Source organism: Sprattus sprattus, assembly GCF_963457725.1.
Source record: "Sprattus sprattus genome assembly, chromosome: 3".
Lineage (NCBI taxonomy): Eukaryota > Metazoa > Chordata > Actinopteri > Clupeiformes > Clupeidae > Sprattus > Sprattus sprattus.
This window is the reverse complement of record NC_137922.1, coordinates 19,573,776-19,591,254: the sequence shown is the minus strand read 5'-3', so window position 1 is coordinate 19,591,254 and position 17,479 is coordinate 19,573,776. Positions and strand designations below refer to the sequence as shown.

The 17,479-nt window shown below is 42.2% G+C and overlaps 1 protein-coding gene across 1 annotated transcript in view; it reads right to left on the bottom strand.

Moving 5' to 3' along the window:
* cntnap3 (contactin associated protein family member 3) overlaps positions 1 to 17,479 on the bottom strand; it is a gene marked incomplete at both ends in the record, with an annotated part of 88,622 nt that overhangs the window by 37,038 nt on the left and 34,105 nt on the right. Inside the window, 7 exons of the mRNA XM_080834654.1 lie at positions 635 to 784; positions 1,404 to 1,665; positions 4,979 to 5,119; positions 5,889 to 6,064; positions 12,226 to 12,429; positions 13,500 to 13,647; positions 15,342 to 15,535. Coding sequence (XP_080690780.1) covers positions 635 to 784; positions 1,404 to 1,665; positions 4,979 to 5,119; positions 5,889 to 6,064; positions 12,226 to 12,429; positions 13,500 to 13,647; positions 15,342 to 15,535 — 1,275 coding nt within the window. The remainder of the gene's footprint in view (positions 1 to 634; positions 785 to 1,403; positions 1,666 to 4,978; positions 5,120 to 5,888; positions 6,065 to 12,225; positions 12,430 to 13,499; positions 13,648 to 15,341; positions 15,536 to 17,479) is intronic.

The window sequence follows — 17,479 nt, the reverse complement described above, 5'->3', positions numbered from 1 at the left end:
CTGTCACCCTTGTTGGAAAGTGTTCATTGCCAGTGTGTAGGTGGTGATGGAGTAACACACACACACACACACACACACACACACACAGTGGTGATGGAGTGACACAGGGCCGTGTGTTCTTTACAGCAGGTCTGAATTGGCTTCAGGGGATTAGGGAGATGAAAACAAGCTGCCCTCCAGCATTGATACATTCATCACAACACTTTCATTTCTAGGGTCTCGATAAAAGGCTGTGCTGGAGTCAACTCATTTATTTGTTTAAGATAAAATGGTGCGAATGACACATTATAATGAAGAAACTGCATTGCATTTTCAAATTTTTCGGCTTCAAGATGTGGTCAACAAGGGGAACAAATAAAATATATTCGCCTTGACACAAGACTATTGGGGGATATTACGGCAGATTGGGCAGAGAAATAAGCCTTACACTGGAGCGCATTGATTACCCATGGTGTTACATCTTTGCGCCATTATACACAAAACATCTGGCTGGAGATAAAAAGGACCTTCAGATTAAGGGGATTACAAATAAGAGATGTTGGGATAACATGCATACATAATCTCCAATTAATCACACAAGAAAAGGGTGGAGGCAGGTAGGAAAGGTGCGTTACTCCGAGTGTGTTCTACCCACCTCCAAAGAAGAGCTGGTTCTCTGGGATGACAGGGAAGGAGGGGCTGGCCTGTGCTGTGCTGCTTTCCTCTCCATCCACCATGACGCTGAGACGACCCCTCTTGCCACTCAGAAACACTGTGTGCCACTGGCCGTCATTCAGGCTCGCACCTGCGAAAGGAGATCACAGCTTCAGCTCCTGTGTCTCCCAGTGTCTTCATGGCAGTTCTCAACTACTTTTGGACTCTTGCTTTGTTATTTTCCACTTCTTACAAAGATTTATAGGTGGTTATTTAATCTAGAGTTCTCAAAGACACAAATTAATTCAATGTTATGAGAAAAAAATGATAGGTGGAACATTTTGGTTATATGAATTCTACATTTCACATTAGATGAGATCATTACTACACACAACATGCCTGAAATGAACCTGATTTTAATTATTGCATTTTTGTAAGTGTTAAAACTAGTTGTGTTCAAGTGTTAAAAGTGCAGTTGGGGATAGAGTCTTATAATGAATTCTGTTTATGTTTAATATGTGTGTGCTTCTTCATATTGACTCATTAATATAGAAATTAACCAGCTAAACATGATTAAAAAACCTTGGTAATAGTCACAGAGCAGATAGAGTAATAACAGTAGTGCTTCTTGGTGCTTAATAATGTTGCAATGAGCTACATCAGTTAGAACACTATTGATTGTAAGAATGTACTGCATTAGTAACTACAACAGCAGTAACTATGGATTTCCATCAAGTCCTCACAACTAGTGGAATTCTGAGGGACCTAACCTGCAATGATGTTCACCAGGACCCGCCCAGCCTTGTGGATCTGCAGCCTGACTTGTGCCTCACTCAGATACAGCCAGGTGCTACCGGCCTGCTGCTGCAGGTCGAAGGTCAGGAGAAGGCCAGCCTTGTTCCACGTTCTGAACTCTAGGCTGATGGAGAGTTCATCGCTGGGCATGCTCAGGGGAAGCTGGAGGAAGCTTCCGGCGCTGGAGAAAGTTACTGGCACATCTACAGGCTCGGAGCAGGTGAATGAGACAGCTCCCTGGGGAATAGCGTGGGTGTTGAAGAGGCCAGTAAATGTACAGAATAACAGTTTTCCTTTTCTCACTGTAGCTCAGTTATAAATAGTCATTTTCATTCCTCGAATAGCAGTGGTGTTTCAAAGAATCCACAGAGATTCATAACATTTCTAGGACAAATGACTTAAGATGTTCAAATCTCATGGTGATATTGCACTGCACGAAATGCAAGATTATCGGGCCCGTATACTCTGTGATACAGCCGCGAATGATCACCATTCCTGGCTGATCGCGGAATTTCCCCCGAAATATCCGTCTGCCGCATAGGGACGGAATTTCCCGGGAAGGAACCTGCGAGGGGAGGGGGGCCGATGTGTTTAGCATTCTCACCTCCCGCTGACAGAGGTGCGAAATGCTCTTATTAGCATATTGACTGTCAGCAGTCTAGCCACACACACCCTGCTCCAGCCATTGGTTGAAAACGACAAGGAAATTAATTAAAACGTCTTGTGATGAGACGGAATGAGATTCTGTCTATAGGTCAGCTTTCAACTGACAAAACGTATCCCCTCCCATTTACAGCTATTGCCCCATAAAAACGATTAATTAATAATGAATTAATTAATATTCTGTCTTTAGGGTTTTGCTCCTGGGTTATCACATTTCTTGATTCGCCTTCCGTTTTCAGAGTTCTGTCTTTAGGGTTTTGATTTCGGGGATTTCACAATTCTTGCTTTGCCTTTCATTTTCAGAGTTAGGGGATTGCAATGTACTTTCGAGGCTGTTCCACTCATATTCCGGAGCTTCCTCCTAATGTTATTGAGATTCACTTTTGGCATGTAATTATACAGAGTTGGGCTTTCTCTGATATTGAGATAGTCATTTTGCAACTTGGGACATGTTTGCCACTCGTAAATATCTAACCTGTGTCTTTTCAGGTAGATTATGAAATCTTACGCGAGCTTCGCGAGATCCGAACCTGCGCTCTTCAGGTTAGTGGCACTGTGTACATAATGGTGCTAACCGCTTAGCCACCTTTGCTGGTAAGGATCTAGCTCGTCAGTGCGACCAAGTACCTGGTTTATCATTCCTCCCTCCTCTGGGGTATTTCTCTTCTGTTACTGGAGCGTGCGAATTGGGAATTGTTTAGTGGACTTATGTGACGTTTTAATTATGTTCACGTACAGGCGCCCGAGGCAACATTAGAAACTTTAGACTCGAAAAATAAACATTCAATTTCTAGTCTTTTTTACACGTAGGAAGTTTCAATAACACCATACCATTACGTATCGACATTCACAGTGGTGTAGTGGTCCCTGGAGAAGTGGGTATACTCTGTATTTATTGATACAGCACAGGATAAACACCCTGTTTTGAGAAGTGGGTATACCCAATGCTGACTGAAAAATAAGTGGGTAATAAGTGGACTACACCACTGGACATTCAAGGAGCAAAGATGAGACGTCGTTGTGTGGTGAGAACTGATAAAAAAATCGCCTGCCTTCTGTTTTCCACGGTAGATTGCATGTTATGCTAGAAATGACTTAGCATGGGTTGGATGGGGAAAGATAACACCTTTCCATCCAGACGCAAATTTAGCTAATCGGAATCTGTAAGTGGTTTCCAGATATATATATATATATATCTATATATATATAGTTGATCTCTCTTATTTGACGAAGCAGTGAGTTAGCTGTCTTTCAATGTCTCTTGTCGAATTATCTCACATGTTTATGGTGGTATGTGTTTAAAAGTTTTAACTTAGGCTATGTGTAATGTTCCTAACTTATATATTATTATTTCACCTTAATGTTCTTGAGATTCGTTTCTGGCATGTAATTATACAGTGTCAGGCTTACTCTGATAACAGTCATTAAGAGTCGTTAACAGTCGTTAAGCAACTTGGGCCATGGTTGCCACTAGTGGGGATCGAACCTGTGACTTTCAGGTTTTTTAAATCAGTGAAGCAGTGACGGGGTGCCTCCCCTGGCGGGGGGGGGGGGGGGAGTTGTTTTCAATCCAGGTCAATTCAATTAACATAACAAAACCTAGGCCTGGCCAAGGGGAAGGGGTGGGGGGGCTTTCACACCAATGTGGGCTTCTACAGCAATGCACAGGGTCGAAGACTGTCGTAAATCCCACATTTCATGCAGTGTTTGATTAAAGCATCATTTTGCAAACGCTTTCATCTAAAGCACCTTGAAGCAAAAGTATACAGTCTGACAGTAGCCTATGTGTACTTCTTGCGAAAGAAACCTGCGGACATAGTGTTATTGTCACCTGCACTACCAGCTGAGTTACAGGAATACAAATCTGTGAATCCCAGCCAAGTCTACAGGAGGGCATCACTGCATTAATAAAGCTTTAAATAATAAAATAATGCCAAAAGTAACACTCCCATAACACAGCATGAGCTGACACATCAAAAATTAATTATCACCGTAATTATTCCCCGTACAATTCATTAATGAGATCAAATGGTGTTATCTGCACTCCTGAAACACTTTCCCCTGTTACAGTTGTACCAAGAGTCAGGCAAGTATTAATCAGTCTGATCAGATCGTTTTACCTGATTTATGATCTCTTAAAACTTTCTTTACCGGTCTGCAGAATCTACAAAGTCTGTACATTGCTGTCAACAATATTTGGAAAACAGACAATTTTTACTCTGTAATTGAGAGCATGGTCCTTTCTATTTTAGAAGGTTTCCTCAGTGGACAGGAAAACGCACTGCCAGGCTAGGCAATAGGTTGAACCCAGCAGTCTCTCATCGCAGACACAGAGGCCTCTGCACCCCCTACATTTTCCCCACAGACCTCAGCACAGCATTTTGTCCTCATTGCAAATTCACCCCAATCATTGGTAAACAGCTCACAGCATCTAAGCCTATTTGTTTTGTGATGGCTTTGAAAAATCAAAGGAGCGAACATCTGCTCTCACTGATGGAGTATCCTCAATAGGTATCCAACTCCCTTCTCTTGGCTAACGTACTGTTGTTTTTTAAGAACTCATGGTTATTTTTGTAGAAATGAAAGTGACTGGCCGCCATTTAATCTTCATGTGGAAAAGTTACTCATTTAAAAATATGGCACACTGCAGACAGCGGCTTTGCACAATGCCATCGAGGGAATTAATAAAGTATGAGATTAGATCAAACAGAAGGGAAAGAAAATGAGTCAAAGTACCTTCAGCTCACATATGATGGTGAGGTTTTCTGCGTGACTGAGACAGCAAGACTAACACTAGAGCTGTCGACACTGTTTCTGATTATCTGCATGCAGGTGTAACAGTGTGAAACTCTCTTCAGGTGTTGGCTGGGCTGTACTGGCTGCCTACCGTTATGGAGACATGGCGTCCTTCTTGGGCTAGGTGGACGATATTCATATCATTGTACTGCACATTCTCCATGCAACCGTGGAAGTTCTTCCTGGAGAGAGTTCTCGATGCTGAAGGACCTGACACTCCACCGAGGCTAATCTTGGAAAAAGAAGAACACGCCTTGTTACAATCTCCATAAGTGACCAAAGTATCCATTCTCCTTTTTGTATTAAAATAAAATGTAAACACACACACACACACATGAGCAGACACACATACACACATGAGCAGACACACACACACACACACACATGAGCAGACACACACACACATACACACACACACAAACGAGCAGACACACACACACACACACACACACACACACACACACACACACACACACACACTCACAGAAATGTATCCATGACAGAAAATAGACTTAATAATAGACTTGCATGATCGTATGGATGACCATGTGAACCAATATAATTGGTTAAATCTCCTCCTATCTATACAAATATGAACCTGAACTATGAATGGAAAACCGTATTTCTGCTCTGGTTGTTATACAGAGTAAAGCCTGATAGCTGATGCCAACAGATTAGTTCTTCTATAACCTTCAGTTTAATTAAACCATTCCTTTAGGTTGGATATTGTTTAATTTGTAACCACGGTAATTTCCCTAATAATTATCCCAGATGTCAAGGCTGGCATCTGAGCCAACTGCCATTTTTACCCTGACCCATATACTGTACTGTATGGAGAGACAGAAAAAAAGAGCTAGTAGACAGAAAGAGAGGGAGAGAGAGAGTGAGAGAGAGGGAGAGAAGGAGAGAAAGAGAGAGTGAGCTTGGAGCAAGGTGGTGTTTGTGGCTTTGCCGGGAATGGGTGTAATGATTTAGAGACGGGTCATCAACCAACAAAACACCTCGCTAATGTCAGACAGACTCAGGTGGCCGGGGACTTGGAGCTGCTGTGTGCTTTTGTCCACAGTGAAGTTGAGGTGCCTGCTAACACGCTCGATCGTGACCGAGTGCCAGTGCTGGTCGTCAAGGAGGCTCCCGAGCGACATGGAGGCGTGAAAGTCAGGAGATGGACGATTTCCTAGGGTGAGAGTGAAAGAAAAACGAAGATGTAGTCAATGCCCCCAGAAATGTAATGGGTGGCAACATTTTTCTAACACAAAGTTAAAATCTCTCTCTCTCTCACACACACACACACACACACACACACACACACACACACACACACACACACACACACACACACACACACACACACACACACACACACACACACACTCATACATGAAAGAGATAAACAAAGCCATATGCCATTTGAGAATAATGCTGGTTTGCTTGCTGCTCAGAAGTACATGATTGAAATGGCATTTAGATTGTGATCTATGAATTTCTTAGAATCCATTTAAAGAAGAAGGGGGGAAGATAACAGCATTTAAAAAGGAAAAGCGTACATTTGTACAAAATGAGCATAATTACAAAATTCTGGAATATGGATTCAACTGTCGTTGCAATCTGTCTGTCCCTGAAGCCAAACCACTTATCCCTTTTGCAGGCGTAAACTCGCTATGTGTTCCATACTCATAAACAACTAAATGTTTTGGTCACAATTTCTTTCCAATGGCGGTCATAAACTATTCAGCATCACCCTGCAATACCTCCAAGGTGTTGTGTTCCTTTCTCCCTGTGTACGTAGTCTCTCTCCAGATGCTGAGAGGAAGGGTGAAATAAGACAGAAATATGTGGTAATAGCCTAATTAGACCTGATGTCCAAATGCCACAGCCAGAGGATGATAGGATACTCAACAAAAAGCCCTTAGAAACTCATATACCTCCACACCAGTAACCGTGCTCACTGTGAACCCACCCTGCAGCTGTATTGTCTATGTTACTAATGCTGTTATTGATCCTGCCAGAGACACTATTGCAAAAGAAAAGGGGATGCTGTTCAGGCGTGTTTATCAGTGAAAAATACACAGGGTTTAATGGAGGGTTCATCATGGTTCTAATAAGGAAATAACAGCATGACGCAAGAGAGGAGAGAACAAGTCTCCAGGTGCTCCTCTCCTCTTCTTTCCCTCTCTCACTCATGGAAGAGAGCCTCTTTCTGTGTGACTCTAATGCAGATTATCTCATTACACCTCTCCTAGCCAATAATTGACGCACTCAACGGCAGGATGGCGGGCCCCACAAAACAACATCATTACATAGCATCTTCTGGGCCGAGGAGCCATCACTTATTTTTGCGGGGATTGCATAAATAACAAGCGCTGGAAGGATTACCGCTTGCTCTGCATGGGAACATTCTGTTCGGTAAAACATCTATTCAAAATGGCAGCCTGTACGTTTTTTTCAGACATAAAGCTTTCAAAAATATCCAAATCAAAAGTTTGCTTTGAGGATTGTAAAAGCAGTCCCTTATCCAACCAAACACAAGGAAATAATGAGTCCATCAGTAAAAACAAATCAATCAATTGATAAACCTTCAAGTACAGAGATAGGAGGGTCCAACTCAATCAATTCATTGTGTTGTTCAGTGCAATGATCACTGTATCAGTGCCATGCCATTTCATCAAAAAGGTCATATTGATCATCACACCAGATGGCATCTACGCCACGACTTACTTTCCAAAGACTTGGAGGAGAGCATCCTCCATCTCTTAGCAGCTCGATACAAACCCAAGCACAGGGCAATTAAGGTATGTAATATTCCCTGGGTTAACACAGCCCGGTGGTCATAAATGTATTTGTTGCTGCTCGGAATGACCTCTTGTGTTTCTGTGCCCGATAAATATTACTGTGCTAGTGAAGAATTGGGGCCAAATAGGAGTCGCTGAGGCACAATATCAACAGACATTTTGATGAATGTAAACTACAGGAGAAATGAAATGGTTTCGGATACCAGGCATAAATCTTCGTGACGCTATTTATTTAATTCATTTTCTCCCGAGCTGAGGCAAGTGCCTGCCAACAATGAGCATCTGTCCACACTGTATACCAGGACCTCGATTCAGCAGCTCTTTTGTACTGAGACTCGCACCAACACAAGTTCAGCTGCTTTAACACTACCACTAGCTTCTGATGCAAAAAATGACTGGTCGAAGAGGTCTCTCCAGGTGTTTATATACTACTATAGAACCGGGAAGAATATTTTCTGCTTTGCCACAAAAAGAGAAACTCTCCTTTTTTCACTCGTTCCAAACTCCCCTCTGCTGTAACCTTTACCCCCCACGTCTCCCTTGGGTGTAAAACATAGAGGATGTCTGTTGGTTGGATTCTGAACCCCACACAGCAAGGACTTTGAAGTGTGGTGCCCCTACGGTGCTCTGAAACTCTGCCTCCCTAACAGCCCTGGCAGAAACTGATAAAGGAATGACCAGCCATCACAGTCGGGGGAAAATACACACTGTCTTTGCTGGAGAGGAAACAAGCTGACAGCATGCATTGCAACACTTAAAATTGGACAAAGCCATTTTATGTACCCAACTATTGTACGGGCAAATATACCATGACATTTTTCAGCAGGAAATGAGAGAGAGTGCCCAGCGGCAGGTGGTAGAGACACTGTTATCAATGGGAAAATAGGCGGACTTGCACAAACAAGGAAATTGGATGGCAATGAAAATGCAACAAAAGACAAGGTGAAGATGAAATCCGACAAAAAGCTGTAATGATAATATTTGATAATGATTCACAATAATAATTTGTCAAAACAAACAAAAACTGCAGTCTCTGTATTTCAGGGCCGTAATCAACCACACACACTGGAGGTAAATGTCTGAATATATCCCGTACGGACTCCTTGTCCTACCCAACTGACTTGAGATAAGGAATGGAAATTTTAAGCTCTCTGAAAAGTGCCTTCGTCATGCTGACATTTGTGAAAAGTGCAATAATAATGAAATTGAACTTAAAGGAATTAAACGTCCTTCAGTTGATATGCCTTTTGCCCTTGAATTATTTTATTGCACTACTGTCAGTGCGGGTGGCACCTTGAACTCTCACAATGAGAGAATTTATCTCCACATTAAGAAGATAAAGCAAGCCATTCCACAAATACGCCGGGATCATTGAGAATGAAGAGAAAAGGGTTAGCCATGCATATAGATAGACTTTAGGACATTAGTGCCAAAGCGCAGAGGGACATGGGGATTTAAATTATATTGTCTTTGATCTAAGATGGAGAAGTCAGAGCAATGGCTGACACAACACAACCAATTAATTTCAAAATGAATGCCAAACATAACGGGAGATTTTACTCAGCCTAACACAGATATTGAGGGCAAACACAGGTGCTGTGACGCAGAATGACATCATCCTAGCATCTGCAAAACCTTTGCTGTGAATAACAGTTTTTTTTAACTAAGTCTAGTACATATTTATTCCTGTATGAATGTTTGTTCAGTGTATAAAAGTATCTATACATGCTGAGTGTATTTAAGCAGTTAGGTATGATAAATGTACATGAAAATCAACACATCTGATGGAGGACAGCTCTGAAAACCGCAACAGAAATTGCTGAAACCGGAAGGAAGAGAAAATAAGATAGACAGGAGGATGAAAATGAGAATGGAGCAAAGCAAGAGAAAATGATGGGAAAACAAACAGAGAGGAAGGATGACAGGTAGAGAGAGAGAGAGCGATAGAGATAGACAGGTAGAGAGAGGAAGAGAGGCCGAGAGAGAGACAGAGAGAGTGGGGAAGCATGAGACAAACACTTTGATTGAGGCAATAGCAGAGCTCTTTTGTCAGTCTGTACTCCTATCAGCACGGAACAGGGTAACATGCAATCTCTCGTCCGTCATAACAACGGATGGTTTTAATTTTCACCTCTCAGCTTCCCATTGGTTTGTTAAGGGAGAAAAAAAAACGATGGAAATGCACCAAGTGAAAGAGCAGACCTGTCTAAACCCAGCACAACATCTTCCAAATCTCCTAGTTTTGGGTTGGCATTTGGGATTTATTAGATGCTGGTGAATGATTTGGCACATATCTAGCCTTATAGTAGTTGTGCCAAACAGTAGCAGTTTCAAGTTCAAGTGGTTTTAAGTAAGAAGTTTTACAAAGGACTGAATGATTTTGGCAGTAAATGTCAGTTTTACAGTAATATTTCCTCTGCAGTAGCATACCCATAACACTATGAAATGCAAGTGACAAGTAAATGACCAATGGATGTAGCTCACTGCTAAAACTAGAAACTTGACATCATGAGAGCCAAAGGATGTAAATCAGAAGATCAATGTAGATGCACTAGAGCTGACATGGAAGTTGCATTTGGGTACATTTCAGAGAGTTTTCATACTAAATGTAATGGAAGGGAAGCTGGTAAACAGAAATTCAATAGATTTAAGTTAACTCTAAACGAGAGTGGCTACAATGAAGATTAGCATAGTTTCTTTCCCAATTTTCCAGATTTTAAACACCATCGGTGTTAATATCTGGTGACACTCCCAAGATTCTGAGGTGTTACACATAGCCTACATATAAAATATTCAAATCTAATAATGTAATGTATGAATGTGTGTATATGTATGTATGAAACTCATACAGTGAAATATTCAGTGTCTCACACATTTGAATTTTGCCTTTTTTTTAATCAAGTAAAGTAGATAATGGGAGGCGACTGTGCAGCCTGGGAAAGTTTCCTCTACATTCTCCTCAGAAAGATCTTTGAAGTGTAATATTCAGTGTGCCTTTGTAGAGGAGGTCGCTGGTGCCTGGCAGAGGGGGTAAATGGTTGGCTGGTTTGATGACATTCAATCGATTAAAAATACTACTAGTTGAATATTTGAATGTACTTAAATGATCCACAGAATAAAATATATATAATCCTTCGATCCATGCTAGACTGAGTGACTGCAGGGCTTAAGAGCATACTTCACCTTTGATTTTCAAACAAAGGCACCGTTTTTAAAACATGCATTCTTCCTCCTTTTGATCTTAAATGAAAACGAAAGCAGCACTCAATCCCGGCTCTGCATTTAACTGCAGCTCAGCAGCTCAGGAGCACATCTTTTGACTCCAGTGGAGAGTTTCAGCTGCCTACACGATGCCATTAGTGGCGTATCACATTTCCACTGTGTGCTAGTTTCACGCGATCCGCGATAAGCGCTAAGAGCAGTCCCAGTGGGGACCGGCTGGCAAGCGCCTCCTTGTACCGCATGGACAGATGGCATCTCTAAAAGAATCGGTCATCAGCTGACACATACGACAGCCTGAGTCTCTGACAACACCTAAGTTTGCTTTTTTTTTCTTCCCTTGTACCCCTCCTGCATTCCCACGTTGCTTTGGCAAGCACTAACATCCCTGGCACAGCTTTGCATCATTAGTACAGGAGAAAGGATGCACAGGAGTTTCTCAGAGCCAGCACAGCCCCGCTTAGCTTGACGTACGAGAGAGCACATCCACCCTCAGTCCCCCTGTGGTTGGTCCTTGGGCTTTGGGGAGGATAAGGTAAGATAATCAGGTCTACTGCATTAACTATGAGTGTTTACCTAAATCAGTTCTTTATTGTAGTGGTGCTCCACTTCTGTACTTAAATAACAAGGCAAGCAGCATACACAGCCCACCAAATGTGCATTTCTAGACTTCGACTGTATGCCACAAAATATATCCCTGTGGAGGAGCACTGACTGACTGATGATAAATAAATTGAGCTCCAAAAAGTGCACTTCTAATGGGCGAGGGAACACAAAATGTGATGTAAATGGGGAGAATGAAAAACAACATGACGGGGAAATGGCATCTGAGTTACTAATGGTGATGACATAGACCACACAGAGTTTCTTTGTGGGGAGTGCGTTTGAATGAGGACAAATTCATTTCTAAACCGTAGCTTTTCTCTACCCATTTCCTCCGTCTCCATCACAACCAACCAGGAAACAATCTTCCAACTGTGGAACATGCGGGCGCACGCACGAGCATGCACACATGCCTGTCACATGCACGCCACGCACACACATACACGCACGCACGCACACACACACACACACACACACACACACACACACACGCACACAGATACACAAACACACACACACACACACACACACATAGCTGTTTTAACTGCTTCTGAGTTCCATCAATACCAGCATACTTAAAACGATTCTTCTATCTTTGTGAGTAGAACAATCATTTATTTGCGTGCCCACCAAATCCAAAAGTGAATATAGATTCTATAGCTCCAACAGTTTTGTGGGGGAAATGCAATTAAATGTCAATATGAATTAAAAAATGTGTCTGTACCTTTTCTGAGGTGAAATAAAAGTTTTCCCTTGAGTAGTTCCACTGTTAGGCTTTGGCCGTGCATTGCTTCCATATGGAGGAGAGTGCCTGAGTTGATCAAGGTTTTAAACTTCAGGGAAAGCTTGTCTTTGGTTGGTTGACTGGAGTTTGGACTGAACTTGTAGACCAATAAGCTGCTCCCATCAAACTGCATCACATCAGACTCTACAAACACAAGAGTGAAAAACCATATAGACCATCATTACACAACCTAAGTCCTTGAACAACAACAAGAGAACAAATATTGAGAGGGAGAGAATACTCTGTCATTTATAATATATCTTCTGTCCAGAAAGTTCCATGGTTAAATTATGCTTCTCTGACTGTACAGAATGAAAAATAATCAGAGTCAGTTGAGTGGAAATGTTTCTTGAGGCATTTTCTTTAATTAAGTCTATTGTAACAATGCAGTCCGCTCTCCTTTATCCTCCACATGAATTGTCTGCAGTCATAATTCCAGGGAAGTTGTCAGACGCACTTCAAACGCAGGCATTAGCATAGAGCTCTCTTTTATAATTGACGGCTCTTTGGTTATTTTTGTTAAACTGTCAACACAATTGATCAAGCGTCAACACATTAAGCGCCGCAGTGAAAAGCAGCCATTTTGCTTCAACCTGGAAACTCCTTCATGTGCAGGCCGTACAGTAAGTCTTGATTGCTCAGTACAGCTTAATTGCCCGCTAATGACTTGACGGCTTAAGACTGGCATAAAAACCCGGCCATAATAATAGGCTTGAATGTTAATCTGCCTTTGCTCTCAGTGTTCCACAAATCTTTGTGATCCAGAACATAGCCCAACACGTCACTGCTGTCCAGTTTCATTTCTCGTATAATGCATCTCCTATCAGGAGGTGTCATTAAAAAAAAATCATGTATTTATGTAAAGCCAATCATAAATCGGTCATGCAGATGGCAGATGTATTACACTGAACCAGTCCAAGGGTATTTGTTTATTTGTGTGGAAAAGTTCCTACATTTCATTCCAGAAATGTGATAGTGTTCATTTGTCTTACTGTCAACACAAATCAGCACAATGATATACAGCAAAAGACTAACTGCAGATCTGAGCACTAAAAGACCTTTCTACAAAACCCCAATCTAATGTGGGGTGCATCTTTATTATTTAGCACACTTTAACCTTCCAAAAAAGTATTTTACCCCTCATCATCCAAAATGGTTTCAGTTAAAGGACTCTGGGCATTAGTTATGTACACTGTATGCACCATAATACTTACTGTACTGGCAGCCATATGCTTCCAGTCTTAATCCAATTCTTCCATTTGGGTTCCAGTCCAGAGGGACAACTCTTAGGTGCCGAGCGAACATGGGCTGATGCAGTTTGAATGGCACTACACCGTCAGCATTTGTGTTTCCAGAAAAAACCTTCAGAAGAGACAGTAAAAGAAATGTCAACATTTGTTTGAGGATTTCATGCAATGTAACTTATTCCAGTACAATGAATGCAGCCTGTAATTTCCTGTATTTCCTGAGAATTCAACCTCTGGCCTCGGAAGCCTTATTTACCAGTTTACAGAGCACAACAGCTCCTGGTTCAGCCAGTTAAAGGTTTACTGTGTGCCCCATCCATGCATTGAACTAGTTGAACTAGTTGAACACTAGTTGAACAACGTGCCCATTCAAGATGCTTAACAGTGTACTTACATGCCAACATTTCCCTCTTATGACCCACAAAACACACACTTTGTTTGTCTCCAGTCGAATGCACCTGATACACTTTTAGTGGTGCTCGTGATGCGCTTACAGTAAACCCTTACGCTTGGCAATGTCTTTAACACTACACTAAGCATCTGTGATCAGCGAAGATCAAGCCCTGGTGTCTCGACACAGAGAGATATATAGACTCTGGCGGTAACCTGGGAGATCCAGCAGCACAATGCAGGTGGCCAGAAATCAATAAGCGCTGTGCTTTCTCACTGCTGCGCCTCAGCTTCTCTTGCAGGAGCGGTGGGTCTTGAATACCCAATCTCTGGCCCATTTTAACAGAAATCAATACCCACTCCTTTCACATGCAACAAAAAAACACAACATGATGCACACGCCCTGACATTACACCTGGCTTTTGGCAAAGGGGCAAACGGGTAACTGAGGAAGTAGGATGTGTTATGGAGTGAAGGGAATAAAAAAAACATGGTTTTCGTTATTTTTTTCATTCATTTCGAAATATCTACTAGGAGACAGCCCTGAACTGAACTGACTTCCTTAGTGGTTGTGTAATTCAGGGCTGAGTAGCATCCTCAGTGCCTTTGAAGGGATCAGCTGTCTGGAGAAGCCAAGCATTAAGCCCGAACAAATTGCAGTGTTTCCTGCTGAAGACTCCAGAGAGAAAAGCTTCGCATTTGCTTTAAAGTGCCCTTTGAAATATGCCACAAGTCAAGGTGCAAATCCTCAATCATAAGGCCCTAGCTAGTTTTAACTCAAGAAGGGAAGTGGAAGACAGAGAGACAGGGTGACACCCCCCTCCCCCCCCCCAACCTAAAGTCTCAGTCCAACATGGCAAAATATGGAGAGCTTGTGAGTCATCCTCACTCACACACGCCTGCTGGCATCGCTTACATTGGAAGCACAGAAGAAGCTAGATGATTGACAGGGCCAATTAACTTCACTTACACACTGAGACTTAGAAGGGTCCTCTCGTATGTTATGCAGTCCATGCCACAAGCGGAGAGAATTGAATATGAATTCCACAGTGAGAGTTTTAGCATGTGTAAGGGGTACGAGTGTCTTTGTCTCTAAAAGCCGAAATGTACTGTGAGTGGCAAAATAAAGAAAGCCACAACATGTTAATGTTGAGGTAACTCTTAAAAAGTCATGTCACCTGGAGCATTTTGATTTCTCATTAACACTTAGGCTTGTTTTCTTGCCAGTAAAGCACTCCAAGGTCAGTGAAGGTAAAAAAAAAAAAAGAATCCCCCTGTTCATGTCCCCTGGGTTATAACGAGCCGAGAAAAACAAAACTGCGAGCACCAGGAGCTCCGTCCTGTCGATGTACCTGTGGGACACACACACACTGCATGCAGGTGCCGGAGAAATAATCTTTCGGATTTCTGCCAACTCACTCCGATGCTGTCTTCCTGTCGATACTGTCTCCAGTTATGTCCCGTGTCACTGAACATGAGCTGATAACCGGTGACCCAATCTGAACTCCCGTAGCGACCCTGTATGGCGATAGCTGTGATTTCCGTTCGCTCCCCAAGGTTAATCTCAAGCCATTGGTATTTATTGGACTCCATTGGTGACCAGCCTCCAGCACCTATGGTGAAAGTAGATCAAGACAGAGGGAGAAATGGATTAGGTATACACTGGGCCTAATTCGTGACTGTGAGTTTTTGTGTTCTGTATAGGAGAATACTGAACTGAGGTTTTTTCAGTGACTGTGCTGACCAAATTATGTTTGTGAGAAATTCAATAGATTCCCTGGATGGAATGACCTCTGGAAAGGTACCTGATGTGACTTGGACCAACATGCTCTATAATTAGCAAATACCTAATGAAAAGCCTAAAAGACACTGTGTGAGTATAACACATGCCTGCAGGGGGACACAATCAGTGGTGTAGTGGTCCCTGGAGAAGTGGGAATACTCTTACATCTTTGTTAAGCAGCCCATACAGCACAAAATAAACGCCCTATTTTGAGAAGTGGGTATACACAATGCTGACTGAAAAATAAGTGGGTATACCCTGGACTACACCACTGGACACAATCCACCCTCAGATAGCCACAGTTCTCCTAGGTGTTGGGCTCAAATCACCTGGATTTGCTCATTTGCACAATCTTTCAGCCAGCAGGTCGTGCTAATCACTGAAACAGCAGGTTCTGTACAGAGGTGGCGCAAATCAGTCTCGTTCCTGAACCCTCCTCCCTCCACTGCAGGTGTGATAACTGATACTTTGACCTTAGACCAAATTAGCCTATCGACTCCCTACGTATTTCTACAATGAGAAAAAAGCTGCATAGATGAGTTGCCATGGTTATGAAATCAAAGGAATAAACTTTGTTACAGGCTAATCTCAGTAGCGGTGCATCACCTTTGAAACTGAACCCAACTACATTTTGGAAGTGGAGGCCTGGGCGAAGCGGTGAGATGGTGTTTAGTTTATGATGCAGAGGTTTGACCAAGAAAATGCATATGTGTCATGGCTAGTTTCATCATGTCAATTTCATGTTAACTGCATACTTCAGACCTTCACTCACACTACATTTTTTTCAATATTTAGCTGTGAAATACAACGCTAGGCCAAAGCAGATTATTGAGAGTTAACCTGGCTTCTGTCAATGGCTAAACCGTAGGGTGCTTAGTTCATAAATCAGAACTTGTGGAAATATGGTCTGCAACTTCGTTGTCCCCCAGGTGTCCAATCATACCGTCATACCACTTTTGGTTTGGTTATAATCTGTATATTGCTGTCACAAATGGCCACACTAAAATGGTACCCAGCCGTGCACATAAATACTTTAAGTGCATGTTGCCCACATGCATTCTTGCATTCAGTCTAAATGGACTTTAAATGTCATAATTAAATCACCGGCAGCTGTCAAATTACTGGAATTTAGGAATCGCTGAAACGCTGCTAAATGGTCGACTGGCTTAGGCCCTGTCAATTTGGTGCCAGTTTTGGCAATTAGCAGTAAAAACATATATCGTAGGCAAAATGTAAGATGACAAATTACATGAATTGTAGTTTCGATATTCACAATCATCCGAAGCAATCTAGTCTCCAGCATTCGAAGTTTCAAGATGTTACACAATGTACATGTAAGGATGCATGACTATAAAAGGAAGAAACCATGCAAAAATGGCAGAAGTGAATGAAAGTGGTTAAAGTGGATTTGCTAATCATTTGTTGAACCCTCTCTTTGTGCTACATGTGCTATAGGTATTGACCACAAGTTTTAATTGGGTTACATGAACAGATGCCCAGGAACCAAGACACCTCCCTTTCTACCCTTTTCATCCTGACAATGTCATTGGTTAGCTGACGCTAATCCCCAGCCACATGGCTACAGCAGGACCTGTCTGGAATTCCTGATTCTAAATGCCCAGTGTGTGACTTCTTAAGAGAATTACATGCGTGAAATAGTGTATTGATTATGTCTTTAGAGGCCATTTTGTGTAATACTGCTCTAGCAAAAGAAAATCTCTATGAAAGGACTGCACGGATATTTTTCATTAGACCCATTTTAGCAGATTTTACC